Genomic DNA, 21175 nt, shown 5'->3' on the forward strand with positions numbered 1-21175 from the left:
TTTTTAGTGGATTTTGGAGAACTCAGCTTTACGAAACTTTTGAAGTATAATTAAAAAATTAAGTTTCGATTAATTATTTTTACATTTCGCGCATTTAGCCGACATAAATTATACATTACATAAATTATATATATTAGATTTTATATTTCGCGCACTATTGTTTTCTCAACGCATGCTCCGTATCGTTTCGTTTCATCGATATGACAGATTTCCTAACCCTAAAATACTTTAGCATTTAATTATTAGTTTCAGAGTGACGAGCGGCGATTTTTGTCTTTCAAATAATTATTGCAATACAACGAGATGTCGAAGCATAAGTGTACTTTCGCCAAAATGCAAGATGAGGACCCTAAACTTAGCACGCGCGAACGACTCTTATGTAAGGTTTGTTTTTTTTATTGCCACTAAACTTGGCCGCACTGCGCTAGAACTTCCCTTCTTGCTTTCGCCAAATTTTAAATATATATATCTGTTTCACTTTACAGAGAGTGTTCAGCGAAAAAAGCAGACCTTCAGTGAATGGCGAGAAAGTGGCAGTTCTCGGAATCTTACGGCACACATATGTTTCACGAAACGGAGTAGAGAATGCCGAAATGTGTGCTAATTGCATTATGACTTATTGACTTATCCGTAAAGAGATTAAAGATGAGATAAAATAATGTTTTGCCGATAAGCGGGATGTAAGTTAAAACTTATTACAGCGTACCACATAATTGAAACTTATATACATATGTGTAGCAACGATTAAAAGGCAAGAAAAAAAGAAAAAAATGACGCTACTGCAACAATTTGCGGATTTGTTGAGCCTGATAACAATAGGCATGTGCTTCGTATTGAAAATTCCGCAGATATTGAAATTGATCTCTGTAAAATCAGCTGATGAGATGTCGACGCTAGGATTATTTTTAGAATTGACAAGGTGACTTTACGAGACCATACCTTATACAAGCCTTTACAATTATTTCTTTCATAAATAACTTATTGATGTCTGTTCTTCAGTTACACTGTGATGACTAGTTACAATTATACGAATGGATACTCGTTGCTGTCCTACTTGGAGTATCCGATAATATTAGCGCAGGAGTACATACTGATATTCTTTGTGCTAAAATATTTGAACAGGATCAATATGTGGTCCTTCTTAGGTGCCATAGTATACTTTACGCTGAGCAGTTGCTTATTGTTGGGAATTGTTCCCAAAATTGTACTTACACTCTTAGTGGTAGGTACAACTATTGTAGTATTACAAATAATTCTTCTGTTGTGTTTTGATACATCTTTTTTACACTTGGGTTTTCAGCCAATGTGTACACCGATCTCAGCTTCCAGTAAAGTCGTTCAGTTGCTGGCTATACTTCGAGCTAAAAACGCAGAGTCGGTATCGCCTCTCACCTGGTTTATATCCGCCTTCACTAATCTGAGTAAGTTTTCTGTTTCGCATACATACAATGATTTCTGGTAACGAGTCAAACATTTCAATTGTGTTTCAGCGAGGGTATTCACCATATGGATGGACTCTGCCGATATATTGCTGCTGGGGAACTTTATCATCTCGGTCCTGCTGAGTTCCAGCATCATGTTCTCCGCTCTTTATTACAGAAGCCACCCGTTAAAGCAGGATTAAATAAAAAAAAAAAAACAGGGAAATTATACATCTAGTCGCAAGCGTATGCTATGAATATATATAGAGTATGCTATAGATAACTGTGCCATATTTGTGTGACATATTTTTGTTGAGAGCGTAATCATGAAAGGTATACTATATTTTATTTCTGCTAATAAAATATTTTAATTTAAATAATCTGCTAATAAAATGACTTGTCCTATATCGATTTATTTCCCTCACGTTTACATACCTTAAAAACAAAAGAATTAAAAATATATAATTGTATTTGAGATCGAATATATTTCACAATTAAATATCAATGAAAATTTATATGTATATTTTATTCGAATAAGACGCTGGAGTTCCATATTTGTCAGAGCTGTCTTGAGCTGTAAGATAATGCAGCGTCGAAGAAACTATAATAAACAAAATCTCATTCCCGTGCATATGAAAGATGCCATGTGGTTTTGGTTCTTCTAAATCAGTGATCTTCAAAGTTATGTTTTGTCATATAATCATTACTTTCGTAAGAAAAAATAATAACAATAAGATCTCGTTATAAAGAAATAATCGATATGTTCTTAGAAAATTTTTAATTGGAATATGCATAAACAATATACAAATATATCCGTACTTTGCGATATCTATGAGATACATATCGTAAAAATATCAGGGAAAGGACGATAAAATTTAGAATTTTTATCTACTTCTATTTTTTTTTAAATCTTTGTTACGAGCATAATTTGATAGACTCGCGTAAAAATCTCCAGATGAAGACGGAACGTAAGCGACTCAGGATGCCTGTACTCGGGTCCACGCGGGATTCAAACTCCGACTTGAAGATCACTGATCTGTTTCACCCCCACCGAGTTCTTCTCATCTGGCAAGTCGACGGTACTGGATGAACTCTAGTCTGGTCTGGACAGTCGGCACCGAGAAAGCGTCCAGGCATCATCATCTCTCTCACGGAAGAAAGAGGGAGAGAGAGAGAGGGAGGAAGGGAGCGAGACGAAGAAGAGAGAAGACGAAAGTGAAGAAAAAAAAGAGTGAAGCAGTTCCGCGAAAGAACTTGAGAAGGTGTCGGATTTTCTGCTACTGGCAGGATGCGGTTGCCGGCAACCTTCGCCGGTCTTCTGCTGATTGTCCGGCTGTCTAGGTGCGAGATCCTGACGCCGCCGTACTTCAATTTGGCCGAAGGCAAGGAGATCGTGGCCTCGGCTACGTGCGGCGTCGACACTACCGGCCCCGAGCTTTACTGCAAACTCGTCGGCGCGAACGCCGATCAGGATGAAGATATCAACTTGATTCAAGGCCAGGTAAATACCAGCGATAAATATACTGTAAAAAGATGCTTGATATGTTTGTAACACAGTGTGTAATATCTATTAGACGCGTATGTAATTCGAATTTACCAAACTTTCTTTCAAAACTCAATTAATCAAAATTAAATTAATAGTTAGGAAAACTTTTTTTAACCCTCGGCTGAAACTACAAAATATTGAAAACTTATAAATGAATTTTTTATACATAGATGCAAAAAGTTACATTTTCTGACGATTTAAATTTATTCAAATTTATATTTAGACAATAATCTGTTGATTGAATATCATATGAACAGAATAAAAATCGATTTAATGAATACTCTCGCATGCCGAGGGAATTGTGATATATTCGTCTTCAGTATTTGCACCGAATTTTATCTACTATGATTAGGTCTTATGAGTCCAAGAGTTTATCAGCTTCAAGGCATCAACTCTTACTCAACTACTTCCTTTTCTTATCCTCTTTTATATGGTCTTTCTATTTATATCAATAGCTATTCGCATCGTCGAAATGTAATATTTTATAAACATTTATAAATACATATCACTTCGCACTTTTTCTGTCTCTCTCTTTATCTGGGAATTACGATAAATAATCGGAAGAAATGAATGAGACCACTGATGGAAGATTATAGCTTTCATCAATCGAACGGCGAACATACAAAGAAATTTATTGAATAAATTTAATGTTTATTTAATATTATTAAATTAATATTTTTAATTTTTTATTATTATATAAAGCTTGTTGATTGTATTAATAAATGTATGATATGCCTTTAAATTGCAATTGTATTTGTAATATTCTATACTTGTAACATTTAAAAACTTTCGCTAAATTTTTTAATTAAGATTTTATTTTCACTAAATTAATCATTAATAAGTTTATAAACAATAAAACAGGAATTTTTGTGTATATTATTATGTATTTGTATAAGTAATACAATTCTAATTCTCCGTGATTGCCATTCTTAGCTGCTCCGAAAATTAAATTTCTTTGTGATATATTAACGCGTAAGCGTTTTGTCGGCGAATCAGGACAAAAGATGCCTACAAAGCTCTTTCGTTCGAAAGATCCAGCTAAAAACCAGTTCGCAGGGTCTATGATTGTGTTCGAAGAATGCGATAGAAGATCGTAGGATCGCGTTTCCCTGCGAACGCATGATTCTTCGTTATCGAAAATAGAAACCGCGCGCACATATATGTAATATGGAGATGTATATAATGTATTTACTATAAGTACAAAAATAATGCACACTTAATTTCCAAATTTAATTTCTCTGCGATATTATTTAGTATGGGCGTAAAGTTTAAAAATTTCATTTTGCATTACAATTATCAAAACTGAGTGTTTATGCATTTTGTATTTTAATTGTGTCGTAATGCTGATCCAGCATCCATCTAGATCATTGAGAACACGAGGCATCAGCTTACGACATTGTACCTATCTATGTGGGTAAAAGGAGACGAAACCGAAAAGAACCAGAAGCGAGAAGCCCGATAAAACGGAAGATAAGGGTGACCTCTCGATAACACTCGATCGTTCACCCGTCCGAAATTAAGAAGCTTTCTATGTCATACACAGATTCCCAGAAAAAGAAATCTTCATCTACATATCTATCTCCCGATTATCTAAATTCGTTCCTTTATATTAAGATTCGTTATTAGAAGATTTCTCTTAAAATTTTAATATAATATAGCAAGCAGAGGATGCGTGTGACGATAAGAAATAAATAAAAATTATAAATTTGTTCTTACAAAAATTCTCGCTACTTTAGCTCATATCTAAAATACATATTGTACATTAGATTCTATTATTTATAATTAATTTTTTTCTCTTCTCAATACAATGATAAATTTTGTTTTTTCCACAGGTATGCGATTATTGCGATCCTGATAATCCGGAAAAAAAGCATCCACCTGAATATGCGGTCGACGGTATGGAAACTTGGTGGCAATCACCACCTTTATCCAGAGGAATGAAATATAATGAGGTCAATCTGACGATCAACCTGGAACAAGTAAGTTATTGTATATAACATAAAACACAGAGATTAGTATAATGAGATGATCATGTTTTCGAAGCATGTTTAAAAGGATCTGATTCAGAAGCGGCAGGAAATAATGATGCGCGATTCTTTTATCGGCGATGTAAACGTTCTATCGCGCAAGTAGTAGGCGTTTTCCTGCAAGTGGGAAGATTTATCTGCGGTTTGCTTCCGGAGAATAATGAAAGACGAGGATCATCAGCAATATTTATTGTTTCCACTGTTGAAAATTGTCACGTATTTTTCTGCAAATTTTCTGCGAATACCTTTAGTTTCTATTAAATTAATATGTAATTAATCTGATGATACGTGTTTCATGGTACAATTAATATAAACTCTCGATATTTATTTATTCATCCAATTATTAGCGCAAATAGAGAGAAAAAGACGTAGCTGATGGCTGTATATCCAAACGTATCTTATTTCTTAATACGATTAGTTGTTATCAGAACTGCAGTCTATCTTCGCGACTGTAGCGTACGCAAAAGCTGTTACTCTTTCGCTAATTATCTTCTTAGAGAGGCTCATTTACACCGTTGTTTGACCGTCCCTATCTCCGTCTCCGTCTCTCTCTCTCTCTCTCTCTCTCTCTCTCTCTCTCTCTCTCTCTCTCTCTCTCTCTCTCTCTCTCTCTCTCTCTCTCTCCCTCCCCTCCCTCTCTCCCCTCCCTTTTCCATTCTCTTTCTTTAATAATTTATTTGCATGGGTAATTTTTTAAATGCTTTATCTCTTTTTTCCTCTCATTAGCTTAGACACATCCTTTATTTTTTAGATTTATTATACTCTCCAATTTCTTAAATCTATTGTCCCAGAAAAGAATAAACCTCTCTTTTTATCTCTCTATCTCGCTATCTCACTTTTTCTCTCAGTTAGCCCATATACTTGAGATTTTGATGGTCTTTCTTAGAGCACCGAAACCATGTATGGCACACATCTGGCATTCAGTCCTCGGTTTTTACCCTTGGTTCACATTACTTTGTTTGAAATGACAGGAACGCACTCGTACGAAATTAAATGACTGAAAGCTATAAATTTTAACAGGCAAAGCCTGTTGAATGATAAATTTTTCTGTAAAATAATATAATAATTATTATGGCAAGAAGGTTTTGGGAAAATCAAAGAGAAAAATAGACATAAATAATGCTTATCCTATTGCTTATAAGAAGAGAATAAAGATAAAAAAATAGAATTAAGAATTTTGATAAAAATACACGGGTTTTTTTTTTAGGAATTTCATGTGGCTTACGTTTACGTGCGAATGGGAAATTCGCCTCGGCCAGGACTCTGGATCCTGGAGAAGTCGAAGGATTACGGCAAAACCTGGTCACCCTGGCAATATTTCTCGGATTCTGCCAGCGATTGTCTAACTTACTTCGGGGTGGACAGCCACAAGCCGATTATTCGAGACGACAGCGTGATCTGCACGACTGAATATTCAAAGGTCGTCCCACTCGAGGGCGGCGAGATCCCGATCTCAATCCTGAATAACCGACCCTCGGCGAAGCACTATTTCAATTCGACTTTGTTGCAAGAATGGACGCGGGCGACGAACGTTCGTTTCCGTTTTCTCCGAACGAAGAACTTGCTGGGGCACCTGATGTCCGTCGTTCGTCAAGATCCCACCGTCACCAGGAGAGTAAGTGACGTTGAAACGTTGCTCTCGATTTCTCGGCGATATTTGACTCTCTGTAATAAGTAATTTATATCCATGCTTGTCGTTGAAACAAATTGCTTCCTCATAGAGGAAGCTTTGTGATGGTGAAAAATTTTTTTTTCGAGATTTTGATGGAAATAGGTTTAGAATGTTCTAAAATGTCGAAAAATCGTATTAGTAAAAAATGTCCGGAAGTATGTATGTATGTGTGTGTGTGTATGTGTGTGTACGGATTTTTTGTACACGCATCTACTTCTACAATTTTTTAGATACCGGGTTGAAATTTTTCACACAAATAGAGTATTATAGAAAGTATGTTCTCCTCAAATTTTATTAAAATCAGTTGACCGGTATAGATTTTATTGGAATTTTTTTTTTTTAGAAAAGTGTGTTTTATCCTATAGCTTTCTCAATATTTGAGATAGCGATCTATATCTAATTCTATTAAATTCTTCAGTTTTTTCTACCCCTATTTCATATATAATTAATTAAGATTTGATTAATTAGTTCTGGAGTTACAGACGTTTGAAATTTCGGAGATTTTGATCGCGTATAAAGCTAAGTCTAATCAACCGAATTTAAAAGAATTATATATGAAATAAGGGTAGAAAAGACTAAAAAATATAATAAAATTAAAAATAGATCGATATCTCCAAATTTGCGGAAGTTAAAGCTTCCTCTATGAGGAAGCCAAGTGCAAATTTCTAATTTGCACAATTTTTTTACTTAGCGGTGCAAAAGAAACTTCGGTAAGCATCTTAGAATCCGTTTTGTAAACGATATTCCTCTGTTATCCGATATTTTTATAATTTTTTTTTTCTAATTTGGTTGCTAAAGAAGTTTTTGTTTGTATTGCAGTACTTTTACTCGATCAAAGATATTAGCATCGGCGGTCGTTGCATGTGCAACGGTCACGCGGACATCTGCGACATTCAGGACCCCAATATGCCGAAGAAATTGGTCTGCCGGTGCCAGCACAACACCTGCGGACCTCAGTGCGCAACATGTTGCAAGGGTTTCGAACAGAAAAAATGGAGACAGTCCACGGCGTCGAAGAAATTCATATGCGAACGTAAAAACAATTTACTTTCTCAGTATTTGAAGAGAAAAATTTGCCAGCAATAAATTCTATCAGTTATTACACGAATAACAAATAGATCTGCTAAGAATACTAATTTTATTTGCTGAAAATTATTTTCTTGAATCGGCAAATTACTTAGAATAACATAAATTAATTTTTATACCTTAATTAAAACAATGATGATTTTATGGGTACAAGGTGGGTTTGCCAGAGATACACTGTATTTCTTTAGCAGCGAATTAATATTTACAGCCTGCAACTGCTTCGGACATTCGGACGAGTGCATTTACAGTGCGGACACTGATGAGAAGCACTTATCACTGGACATCCACGGTAATTACGAGGGCGGTGGTATTTGTCAGAATTGTAGACACAACACTGAAGGCATCAATTGTAACCGTTGCAAGCCCAAGTTCTACAGGCCTCGGGATAAGCCACTCAACGCAACCGACGTATGTCAACGTAAGTTCATTTAAGATATAAACTCGGTATTTTTTAAGTCGTTATAAATTTCACAAGTTGTACATTTTATATATTTAATTAGCCTGCAACTGCGATTACTTTTACTCGACCGGAAACTGCGCCGATTCCACTGGAAAATGCGAGTGCCGAAAGGAGTTTACACCGCCGAACTGTGATACTTGCAATTACGGATTCTTTGGCTATCCTAATTGTTTGCCCTGCGAATGTGATTTGCGCGGCACGGACGGTTATCATTGCGAAGCAACCGAGGGTTATTGCCCTTGTAAGATAAACTACGCCGGCCACTATTGCAATCTCTGCGCGGAGGGATATTACAATTTCCCCGACTGCTTACGTGAGTGAATCTCTTGAAAGTTATTTCAAGGTCTTTATATAGGACAAAGTTATTTGGAAAGTAACGTCGGTCATTATGCGATTTCAGCTTGCAGTTGCAATCCTCTGGGTGCCCTAAACGATGTCTGCGACGTGGTGTCCGGTAACTGCACGTGCAAAAACAATTACGGAGGCAGAACGTGTAACATTTGCGAGGACGGGTACTTCAACTATCCTCATTGCACATGTACGTCACATTTATTTTCAACATATATTTAAAAACCGCTAATATAGCAGAATATTGAATTTATATGTTGACAATAATATAAAGATTTGGCACTCAGTAAATTGCCGACGATCATTTTTTTCTTGTGATTATCTTCTCTCTTATTTTCTTTATTTTATAGCAATTTAATTTTTCTTTTGATAAGAAAATATTTTTAGATATATAATAATTTTTTGCATAAATAAGATTATTATAAAATTTAAAATTGTTTGACTGCAATACTATAGGATAGGATCTGTAAATTCCGTTTCTACATTTATGACATCAATCTTAGACATGGTTTCTTTATGCAATTTGCAGATTGCAATTGTGATGCTCGCGGAACAGAACCCGGTATTTGCGACAAGTCGGATGGCGTTTGTTTGTGCAAGGAAGGATACGGCGGCGTTAGATGCGACCAGTGTATCCCGGGATATTACGGCTATCCCAACTGTGTACCGTGCAACTGTAGCTCCGTCGGCTCATCCAGCATCAGTTGCGATTCCGCGGGCAAGTGCTCGTGCCTCGCCAATTTCGCCGGAAGAACTTGCAGTCAATGCAGTCCAGGATACTACAAATACCCGGAATGCATTGGTATGTAATACTACTCGCGAAATTCTCGTTATACGATGTCTCAGATCTTCGTACAATATATTTTATTATCTTTAAATATTCTAATATAATCTGGACACATTTTAGTTTTTCTTATTAAAATTAAATTAATCAGTTATATTTTGTCGGTTAAATATTTTTTAATATTTCGACATTAGCATGCAATTGCGATAGTCATGGCTCCATCGGCGTATCCTGCGATGGCGAAGGTAAATGTCAATGCCGCGAGAACTTCGACGGTATTCGATGCGAGCAATGCAAAGAGGGCTACTACAACTTTCCTACCTGTGAGGGTTGCAACTGTGATCCGGCTGGCATAGTTGCGACATTCCAAGGTTGTGGCTCCTTGCCGCCTGGCGAACTCTGTCAGTGCAAGGACCGAGTCGAAGGAAGGATATGCAACCAGTGCAAGCCACTTTATTGGAATCTGCAGCCTTACAATCCAGATGGTTGCGAAGGTTCGGATGTGATATAAGTTCAAAATATATAATTATATATGACACGTGATTTTTTATGAAGCATATTTGCATTTAAGAATGTCAGTGTAACATTCCTGGAGTCATCGGCAGCATTGGCGAGTGTGACACTAAAACTGGACAGTGTATCTGCAAACCCAGCGTAACTGACAGAGGATGCAGCCGATGCATTGACGGAACGTACAATCTTCAGGAAAACAATCTCTTCGGTTGTTCTGGTAGGTCAATTGATTCCTCCGTTTCATAATATTTAATCTTTAACGTGACGCATTTTTTTCATTAAGATTGCGCTTGCGACGTTGGCGGTTCCGTGAATCCGGTATGCGACAAGCAAACTGGCCAGTGTCCTTGCCAACCACGGGTGACCGGTCTTACGTGTAAGGAGCCTTTGAAAGCGCATTACTTCCCAACTCTTCATCAATATCAATACGAGGCCGAGGTTGGCAAAACTCCCAGTGGTAGCGGCGTCCGTTACGGCTTCGCGGAAGATATCTTTCCGGGCTTCAGTTGGAAAGGGTACGCTGAGTTTACTACTCAGCAAGACGAAATTGTACTGGGCGTAAACATCGGCAAGTCTTCGCTCTATCGGATGGTCTTGCGTTACGTGAATCCCAGTAGTGAGCCGATCCTCGGCACTATCACTATCACACCTGACAGTCCATCTGAGGTAGAGCAACAGTTTAAAGTCAACTTTAAGCCAACCAGTCGACCGTCCTTTGTAACGGTTGCCGGAGCACACGGTAACCATCCATCACCCATGGTGATGAACCCCGGACATTGGTCTATCAAGATTGCCACGAAGAAGAGTATGTTCCTTGATTACTTCGTTCTATTACCATCGGAATACTACGAGGGCGGCATATTGACGCAGGACGTAAACGTACCCTGCGAAGTCGGTTACAAGAGACTCTGCAGGCACTACGGATATCCGAACTTAACACGATTTGACTTAGTCCACGGCGCCGGCGGCTTTCTGAGCGAGAACAATGTACGGATCCCGTTGACTGAGTATTTCACCGATCGCGAGACTTTACAAGAGATCGGCGAGGATGAGGTGCCGCTCATCAACAAGCAGCAAGAACAAATTCATTTTGAATTAAGAATCAGCAAACCTGGTCCTCACGTTCTCGTGGTGACTTATGTCACTCCGCGGGATGAGCGAGACACGTCGGTGCTGCTAATCGAGGCGAATACCGTCGGCAAGGGCAAAGTCACTCTGAATCCCTGTAGATATACCAGCACATGTCGACAGGTTGTCACCGATACCTACGGCAAGGTGGCCGTCATGAATTTCCCATCAAACTACGTTAGTTTGGTGCTGACTGGTGAACCGACCTCAAACGTCGCGATCGACTCTATAGTGGCAATTCCCTATCATCAGTGGTCGCTGGACTACGTGAAGCCTAAATCTATCTGCGTGAGGAAAAACGGCAAATGCGTACAAGGATTGTTTCCCGGTGCCTCCGACGCCAAGAAGATCGAATTCGAGGCTTCTAATGGCATTCCCGAAGCTGAAAATCCTTCCGGCATTTACGATAACGCCACTAAATTGATCTACCTAGGTGATGGCGACATGGTTGATATTCATGCAAAGGTGTCCCAACCGGGAGATTACGTCTTCGTGATACAGTATTATCAACCGGATCACCCTCAATTCGAGCTGGACGTGCTAGTGCAAAACGGCAAGTTTTACGAGGGGAAGGTGCCCGTTTCCCACTGTCCCAGTAACAGCGGCTGTCGTAGCGTTGTACGTCAAATCGACGACAACGATACCAGGTTTCAGCTGATTGAAAATTTCGTGCTGACGCTGAAAGAGCCCGGTCGCGGTATCTGGTTAGATTACGTCCTGGTAATCCCGGCGGATCAGTACAACGAGAAAATCCTCGATAAATTACAGTTCGACCAGACAAAAGAGTTCATTAAGCGTTGCGGCAGCAATCATTTCCAGATCAACGTCACCGAGGACGGCTTTTGTCGTGACTCCAGCTTTTCTCTAACGGCTAATTATAACAACGGTGCGCTGCCTTGCAATTGCGACAGCGAGGGCTCCACCAGCTTCGAATGTGACAAATTCGGCGGCCAATGTCCCTGTCGACCGAACATCATCGGCAGACGATGCGAGAGCTGCAAATCTGGCTTCTACGGCTTTCCCAGATGCAGACCGTGCAATTGTCCCGCTCTCTGCGAACGGGACACCGGCAGATGTATCTGTCCGCCCCGAGTGACCGGTCAACGATGCGATCAGTGCGAACCTGGCACCTACGGATTCCACCCGATCGTCGGCTGCGAGGAGTGCAACTGTTCACCCCTGGGCGTCCTTGACGGCGATCTGCAGTGCGATGACATTGGCTGCCGTTGCAAGGAGAACGTGAAGGGCCGTCACTGTGACACCTGTCAAGCTGGTTACTCGCAGTTTCCGCATTGCGAGCGTTGTGATTGCGATTCACGCGGCACCACCAACGATATCTGCGACCAATATACAGCCGAGTGCTTCTGCAAGGCGAATGTGCAAGGTCTGGCATGCGACGTATGCCGCGAGGGTACCTTCGACATCCAGGCTGAGAATGCGGATGGTTGTACCAAGTGCTTCTGCTTTGGCAAGACCACCAGGTACGCTCTCTCATTATTTGCCATCATCGCGTTACATCGTGTTAATATAGATCTACTATCATTAACAGGGATTAATTGCTATCAACGTACAAATTTTTAAAAAATAATGTAACACTCATTGACCAGGTGTGCCTCCGCGAATCTCTACTGGACCCATGTTATGAATATGGCCGGTTGGGGATATGTCAAGCCTGTTGATAAGACCGGCAACTTTACCAATGTGTCAACCTACTCTTCAGACAATGAAACTACGTTCACGATCTCCCTCGACACTGACGACACTATCGAGAACATCGTCTACTTTTTGGCGCCCGATGCCTATCTCAATAAGAAGTTGACTTCTTACGGTGGCTACTTCAATTATACCGTCTTCTACACCACGGGACCGTTCGGCAAGGCTGTTAGCGCCGCCGACGTTGTTCTTCAAGGCGCCAACACTACGTTGTTTTATTATTCCGACGAGCAGCCACCATCCTCTGTGAACTTTAGGGCGTCCGTCCGTCTCGTCGAGGCTAACTTTGTAACTAGCAACAGGCTGAGCGCGACCAGAGAACAAATTATGGTTATTCTCGAAGATCTACGTGCAATATACGTGCGTGCTACGTATTGGAATCCTAGCATCCAGGCTATGTACGTATCTTCGGCGGTTCTATTCCGAGGAATTGTTATCATTACCTTACAATAAATATCTTTTCAGATTATCATATGTGACTTTGGACGTCACAACGGAACAATACTCAGCTCAATACAGTGCCCGGGCTAGCAGTGTGGAACAGTGTCAGTGTCCACCCAATTATCAAGGACTCTCATGCGAGGAATGCGCACCGGGATATTACAGGATTAAATCGGGACCATACGGAGGATACTGCGCACCTTGTCAATGCAACGGTCATGCGAGTACATGCGATGTAAACACCGGGATCTGTCAGGTGAATTGGACAGATTTTTTCTAGTATAAAATTTTCCATCAAACAGTTTTTTTTTTAATCTGTAACTATTCTGATTCTCTTCGCAGAACTGCAAGAACGGCACCGTTGGCGATCACTGCGAGTACTGCGAGCAAGGCTACTACGGTAATGCCACTGTGGGCACACCAACGGATTGTCTAATTTGTGCATGCCCGTTGCCGGTCGCCTCCAACAACTTTGCCACCGGCTGCGAGGTGAACGAGGAGGGCAATAAGATCAGCTGCGACTGCCTGCCCGGATATTACGGCGCTCGTTGCGAAGTCTGCGCCGCCGGTTACTACGGCAATCCCGAGGTGTACGGCGATTACTGTAAGCCGTGCGAGTGCTCCGGCAATATCGACACCAATCAGATTGGCTCGTGCGACAGCATCACCGGCCAGTGTTTGCAATGTTTGAACAATACCTACGGTGAAGCGTGCAATCTGTGCGCCCCCGGTTACTTTGGCGACGCCGTCGACCGGAAAGACTGTCGTAGCTGCGTATGCGACGACTGCGGGATGGAACACTGCGACAGCTACAACGGTCAATGTTTCTGCCAAGAAAACGTAATCGGCGAGCAATGCGATCGCTGCGCGCCCGATCATTATGGTTTCGGCACTTGCAACGGTTGCAGGCCATGCGACTGCGACCTGGCCTCGGAGAGCAGCCAGTGCGACGGAGAGACGGGACAATGCAAATGTATGCCAGGTGTCACCGGTCGCAGATGCGACCAGTGCATTCAGGGATATTGGGATTACGGACCGGGCGGATGCACATGTAAGACTATCTTTCTTAGAATCATTATTCGAATCATTATTCGCTTTTATAAATGAGTAAAGTCAGTCTGTAAATCGCGGAAGATTCGTAGAATAAAAATTGATTTTATTATGAACAAGACCGATCAGTACCTCTCTTAAATCAATCAATAATTCTTACGTTGAACAGTCATTATGTAAAAGCTACTCGGATTAAAGATTAGCTATGTTATTAGGATAATTGTATGATAAAAGTTAAACATATAATTACCCATCTCTTTTAGCGTGCGAATGTCACACTGGTTACTCCGTCGGCGTGTCTTGCAACACAACCACTGGTCAGTGCACCTGTTTACCTGGTGTGATCGGCGAAAAATGCGACCACTGCCCGTACCGGCACGTGCTCATCCCGGCGCAAGGCTGCTTCTCCTGCGGTTCTTGCACGGGAAATCTTTTGGATGTTACAGATGAACTAGAGGATTTGTTAGAGCCTGTCTCACGCAAGTATAGTGTAAATAAAAGACAATTTTGTGAATATATATGTATATACACGTCATTTAAAAAACTAATATAACTTTAATGTATTCTTAATACACACTTTCAGACGGTCGCGGAAGGCTATTTTACGCATCAACGACTTAAGTTTATCAACGACACGGTCAACGAGCTCTATCCCGAAGTTAGATTACTAGATCCAAGTCGGGTGAATCTACTGCCATTGCAGAAGAAGCTGGAGCGGTTGGAACACGATGTGTACAATCAGAAACGAAACATTGATTTCACTGCCGAGGACAGTGTCAAGTGGAAGGACGCCGCGGAGAACACGTTGCAGGACATGAATACTCTGGAGGAAGACGTGGTGCGCAAGATTGACCTAGTGAATCAGATTGTATCGGAAGTGCAATCGCTGGCGCTGAATATTGAACTGGGAACGGGCGCCAAGGTCGATAACGCCCTGAACGAGGCAAAAGGGATTCTGAAGAAAATCAAGGACGTCTCCTTCGTTAAATTTCGGGATAACGCTCTAGACCAAGCGAACCAAGCTAATATCCTGATTTCCGAGATGCAAGATTACAACTTTCCGGCTAGCAACCTAAGTTCCGCCGCGGCCGATTTCAGTAACAAGATCAAAAACGCCAGCGCCAAGATGGATGATCTGCTGGACATCGTGCAGGTAGCTCAAGAAATTGCCAGCACGGTGGATAAGCTTAATCGAGAAAATAGAATCGCTGCGCAGACTGGCAATCTGGACATTGTGAAAAACTCTACCGCTGAAGCGAAAGAGGACTTGGAAGCCGGAGAGCAGCTTAAGAATAACGCTAGCGATTTCCTTAATCATGCGAGAAGCAATATCGATCTTCTACGTGAGTGATCTCTTTCGATGTTTGACACTTTGATTGGAAATTGTAAAAATAATGATAAAAATAATCGCAAAAATAATAGATTTTCTTTTCTTTAGAAACTAACACTGTTAGCGATGTGGCTGATCGACTGAACAATACTATTGCTGTGAGTGACGAAATGCTGATCGACCTGGCTGAGCCAATCCAGAAAGCCCATACTCACGCGGCATACCTATACAATCGTTCGCTGGAATTGGATAGTCTATTAACCGACACTCGCAATACTAATGCGGTGAGAGCCGTTTCAGCTTACAGAGATATTGAAACCGCACTTCAAACTGCAAAAGATGCTGCAGATCATGCTGTAATCGCTGCTGAGAACGCAACAGCGCTGGTAAAGAACTGGATATTATAATTTTGATTCATATCTATTTACTCTTGAATTGAGTTTTTTATATTTTTTTTATTAATGTCAGACTGATGGACTCGAGCAAAGGGTGTTGGACTCTCGAAACGAGTGCTCTAAATTGTTAGCCTCCGCGATCGCTTTAATGAAAACGACAGGTCAGCCCGAGAACGATTTGCGAGACGCAAGGAACAACGCGACTCTGATCGACAACCAAAATAAACGTAACAAGGAACTTCTCGACACCATTGACAAGTATAGCTTGCTTTCTATATTTTAATCATCATTTTATTTCCTACAATTAAATATAAAAATAATTATACGATCAAATTTACTTTTTAAAGGCAACAGGGATGTTAAGGCACGTTACCTTTAATACTAAAGCACATATCTGTTCTTAATAAGTAAAAATTGCAGGACGCTTGGCAACATTCCTTCGCAATCATCTTCAGTCGCACATGACGCCATGAATCAAGCGGTGAATGTCGAGCGTAACATCAAAATCGCCATCGACGATTTGAACGGTATTGTCAATCAGATCCCGCAAGACCTGCGGGAGACAAAGCAACTCTCGAAGAATACGTCAGAGTCAATCCGCGACATCTCGCAGGCAAACAAACAGCTGGATATTGTAGACAAAGTGATGCCAAACATCACCAATCTGCTAAACAGTCTGAATAACAATCAGAAATCGATCGATGCAACTGGGAACGATCTACAGAGCAAAATCGAGGCCCTGAGGAACAAAATCGCGAATGCCCGGGAATTGGCCAATCGATTCAAGACCGGCTTGACCTTCTACAGGAACACTACTTTGGAGCTGAAGAATCCAGAGAGCCTGCCGCTGCTAGCTACATCCACAAAAATATCCTTGTATTTCAGGACCAACAAGACCAACGGCTTTCTACTCTACCTCGGCAATGAGGAGAAGACAAAGCTACCACGCTCTAAGACGGTGAGTCCAATAAAATGTAACGTAGTAATTTTGAAAGAGAGTTAATGTGGACCAAAGAAATATGAAGAAAATTTTCCTAACGATAATTTTATATTTCATAGCACGACTTTATGGCGTTATTGATTGAGAGCGGATATCCCGTGCTTATAGTCGATCTGGGATCCGGACCGGAGAGGATAATTCACAACAAATTCGTATCGGATAATGTGTGGCGGCAGATAATTATCGACAGGTTGACATTGACACGTGTGACATTATTTAGACAAAAGTAATTTTGTATCGATATTCCTGGAACTTTTTCTTGTAGGACTGGCAAGAATGTCAAATTAATCGTTCGCGAGGATATTGGCGAGGGCAAGGATGCATTGTACGAGAAGGAAAAGGTCTTGCCAGGCTCTTATTATATTTTCAACGTGGATCAGGAGCATTCGAAACTCTTCGTCGGTGGTTATCCATCATCCTTCCGCATTCAGGACGCTGTGACCGCGTCCTCTTTCGAGGGCGAGATGGAGGAATTGATGATAGGCGATATTCCGGTGTCTTTCTGGAACTTCGTCGACGGCGAGAACAACCAGAAGAGCGCGCTCGAACGCGACAAGCTCATTAATTTCGCGCCGAGCAGAGGATACCGTTTCGATCGACACGGCTACGCAATTCTCAGCAAGAAGGGCTCGCAGATTACGCCAGACACCAGAAAGTTCATCATCAAACTATCTTTCAAAACTTTCGCGGAGGATGGGTTGATTTATTTAATGGGCAAGGGCAGACAGTTCTTGTCTCTGGAAATGAGAAACGGCCAGTTGTTGTATCAGTACGATCTTGGCGAGGGTACGATTGATTTGAGGTCTTCGGACAAGTACAATGACGGCAACTGGCACACTCTGGAGGCTATCAGACAGGATACGATGGGCGCGCTCAAAGTTGATGATCACACAGTCGCGTCAAGTCAAGAAAGAGGAACCACCAAGCCTCTGGCCTCATCAGATCATATTTATTTCGGTGGATATCCGCCTAACGCGAAGCATCCTTACGAGTCGGTTACTAGCAATGGCTTTGAAGGCTGCATCGACGATGTCGTCATTCTTGACACTTCGGTGGATCTCACGCGTAACGTACAGGCGTTTGGAGTCATGCCTGGTTGTCCAGTCAGGGTAATTAGCGGAAATTTAATTGTTCGCAGATCATAAATGCAAAAAAATTTCCTGCTCGAAAACTTCAACTTTTATCGCTCCCGTCTTATCGCTAATTCTTGAAATTATTTCTTTCAGTTTGCCAGTCTTGTCTCGTTCGAGAAAAACACACCAAGCTATGTGAAATGGCGCAATTTGGCGTCCGACGGTCTACAAGTGAATCTCAAATTCAAAACATTGGTCAGCGACGGTCTGATTTTCTACGCGACCAACAACGATCAGCAGAGTGCGGCTACTAGTTATCTATCGTTGGTGGACGGCCAGTTAGTATTCAACAGCCAGGGTGAACAGCTTAGGACCAACCCGTCGGATGTTAAGCTGAACGATAACGAATGGCACGTAGTAACCGCAACTCATGACCAGTCGGCTCTTAGCCTCGACATTGATGATACGAAGAGCTACAGAACTGATTCGGCACCGCCACCGTTACACTTCCTCTACGGCAACTTGTACATCGGTGGACTGCCGTCAGGCTTCGGTTCGGTTGACATGCCCTTCGTCGGCTGTATTGGCGACGCAACCCTCAACAGCGAGATCATTATCAATTTCGCCAACACGACGGAGAGACCATACGCGTTCCTAGGAAAGTGCAAGGGCGGTGATCAGACGCGTATGTTGTGATATTAACTAATAGAATTCTCGTCGAACTATTTCAGTAGTGTTTAATCGCTTATATCTTTTTTTTCTAGTTTTACCACCGACTGTCGAACCTGAATTTTTGCCACCGTTACTACCGTCGGAAGGGCCGGAAGACACAGTAGAGTCGTCGACTCAAATCAGTAAGCGAAGCAAAATCGTTACAATAATAGAGTGAAATTTATATATGTATATAAATCGTATTACTATAAGCAATGATGGGTAAATAGGACAGAAACAAATAATTTTCTTTTAGATATAATAGACGTCGACATAGACAAGGAGGATGACAAAGAGGAAGAACCAGAACTAGAAGGACGAATTAACTTAGACAAACATGATTTCACGCCGACTATGCCTACTACGCCAACCGAGGAGCCTCAAACTGTCGACCAGTGTCATTTGCCATACTACCCGGCAACCGATCCTGATCTTGAGAATGCTTGGCGATTTGGTATTTTGGACATTTTTAAATAAGTGGAAAAAATACTCAGATGAAAATATTACATTTGATCCGACACTAATTTATGTCGATAAAATTTCTCAAACAATGTTCTCAATAATTTTTTTTTAAGGTACTGCGAGGAACAGTAGATTAGAATATAGGACACTAAAGGGAAGATACAAAGACGACTACGATTTCCAGATTGATATAAAAACAATGGCGGACGATGGAATTATATTCTATACTTCCGACCTCAATAAGCAAGATTTAATCGCCGTATACATGCTTGGTGGAAAGGTAAAGAACGGACTTTCAGTCACATGAGGAAAAGTTGTCTTACAAACCATCCTGATCTTGGGAAAATTATCCTTCAAGATTCACTACAAATTCGACTGCGGCAGTGGACCGGCATTGCTAATGAGTGAAAAGATGATCAACAACAACCAATGGCATATCGTGCTCTTCAAGAGACAAGGTAACTACGGCCAGCTAATTGTGGACGAGGAGGAACCGGTGGGTGGGTACTCATTAGGACACACTACCACTATCAATGTCAATCCGCCGTTCTTCGTGGGTGGCGTCTTGCCGGAAATATCCAACATCGCATACACGAATATTGTGAGATTGCCTAATTTTTAATCTCATGCTGAGAATTACGAAAATATGACAAATTTTTTGTTTTGTTTTAGGGTCTCAATAAAACGTTCAGCGGCTGCCTAGGAAATTTCATGATGAATGGACAACTCGTTGGAGAGCCGTCGGAAAAGATAGGCGTAATACCCTGCTCGAAGAGAGTGGAGCCCGGTCTCTTCTTCTTCCCAGGAAACGGCAGTAATTTATTCAAAGCAGGTGAGACAATTAATACAAATGTACGTTAAATAAAAAAAATGTTTCGATATTGTTTCCGAGTCGGCAATAGCAATTAGCTAAATTGAAGATTGTTAACTAAAGGAAGTATCTTATTAATTTTCAGTCGATCGATTTAACGTAGACCGCACGGTCGACATTCAAATGGACATAAAACCGCGATCGACATCTGGACATTTGCTGTCGGTGCACGGTAAAAGGGATTATCTTGTGCTAGAGATGATTAACGGTACCGTGAAGTTCCTCATAAAGACGCAGAGAGGCTCGATTGAGACTGCGTTCGAGCCGACGAAACCAAACTCTCTGTGCGACGGCAACTGGCACAATATTCGAGGTAAATAGCATCATACCGAGCTGACTTAATGTTACAGAGTACTCTTGGAACCGTGATTTTAATTTCAATATGATATTATAATATTTTGATATGTTAAAATTAATTTGGATTTAATTTATCTATGACCAAAAGGCACTAATGGTTAGCAGTCGATGTTACTTAAATCGCGTTCTGCTATTACACTTTCCTCTTTTTTTCCAACAGCTGTCAAACAGAAAAATGCGGTACTGCTGTCGGTCGATCATAAACCGGCACCGCCCGGAATCGGCGGCAAAAACGTGGCTAGAGTCTTGTCAAAACATCCGATATTCATCGGTGGCCATCCGATGCTTGGAAGAAAATTACGAGGTAGTACGTCGCAGGCTCAATACGTCGGCTGTATCAACAATATTATGATTAACATGAAGACCGTCAGCATTAGGCCTGAACGAGCCTACGGACAAGTTATCACCGGTGTGTGCCCGACAATTTAAAATAATGAAAAAATTTTTCATAGGCCATGCAAATTTATAGCTTTATCTAAAATCCTGATCTAGCCATCTTCTCCTCTTCAAAATATTTTATTAATCTCTGAACGCGCTTAATCAAAAACAAAAAATCAATAACAGAAGTAATAAGTTCAAAACTTGAACTTTATAGTTCCATTAATCTTTCCTTGTAAAAGATATTTTCTCCACCAAGAACTGTGAAAAATTATTCGTACAGGATAAGGAAGCTCAAGTGTAACCAAAGATATGATTTAATAAAGGATGTAAGTTATAAAATAATGTGTAGGAACGCAGGAAGTTGGTTTTAATACAATGATGCAAATCATTAAAAAAGGAAATAAGA

General features: G+C 40.9%; 2 protein-coding genes, 1 long non-coding RNA gene and 1 pseudogene across 4 annotated transcripts; 2 read left to right on the forward strand and 2 right to left on the reverse strand.

Annotated features, from left to right (window-relative positions):
* The first annotated feature begins 219 nt into the window (after window positions 1-219).
* Window positions 220-1828, forward strand: LOC139822023 (solute carrier family 66 member 3). 2 transcript variants are annotated; one of them, XM_071793541.1, is made up of 5 exons: window positions 220-384; window positions 486-919; window positions 1000-1222; window positions 1301-1421; window positions 1491-1828. In XM_071793541.1, exons 2-5 carry the CDS (start codon window positions 771-773, stop codon window positions 1622-1624), a joined length of 627 nt encoding a protein of 208 aa, XP_071649642.1. In that variant the 5' UTR covers window positions 220-384; window positions 486-770; the 3' UTR covers window positions 1625-1828. The 2 variants fall into 2 exon arrangements, with proteins under 2 accessions (XP_071649642.1, XP_071649641.1); XM_071793540.1 differs by having other exon boundaries at window positions 220-379.
* LOC139822028 (uncharacterized) lies at window positions 1556-2564 on the reverse strand (annotated as a pseudogene).
* Window positions 2550-20842, forward strand: Lana (laminin subunit alpha). Its single transcript, XM_071793509.1, has 29 exons — window positions 2550-2922; window positions 4800-4946; window positions 6202-6609; window positions 7486-7699; window positions 7961-8170; window positions 8253-8525; window positions 8613-8750; window positions 9090-9362; window positions 9539-9838; window positions 9916-10074; window positions 10141-12466; window positions 12593-13096; window positions 13164-13395; window positions 13482-14190; window positions 14453-14679; window positions 14773-15532; window positions 15628-15905; window positions 15988-16172; window positions 16335-16872; window positions 16974-17104; window positions 17180-18023; window positions 18141-18672; window positions 18752-18841; window positions 18955-19152; window positions 19274-19440; window positions 19519-19761; window positions 19833-19992; window positions 20117-20344; window positions 20549-20842. The coding sequence occupies exons 1-29, from the start codon at window positions 2710-2712 to the stop codon at window positions 20815-20817; spliced, it is 10956 nt and encodes a 3651-aa protein (XP_071649610.1). The 5' UTR covers window positions 2550-2709; the 3' UTR covers window positions 20818-20842.
* LOC139822033 (uncharacterized) lies at window positions 5169-6354 on the reverse strand. The gene is made up of 2 exons (XR_011734428.1): window positions 6220-6354; window positions 5169-6041 (listed from the first exon to the last, which is right to left on the reverse strand). It is a non-coding gene; the product is annotated as an uncharacterized lncRNA (long non-coding RNA).
* Window positions 20843-21175: the final 333 nt, after the last annotated feature.

The sequence above is a fragment of the Temnothorax longispinosus genome, chromosome 11 (genome assembly GCF_030848805.1).
Source record: "Temnothorax longispinosus isolate EJ_2023e chromosome 11, Tlon_JGU_v1, whole genome shotgun sequence".
In the NCBI taxonomy this organism is placed as follows: domain Eukaryota; kingdom Metazoa; phylum Arthropoda; class Insecta; order Hymenoptera; family Formicidae; genus Temnothorax; species Temnothorax longispinosus.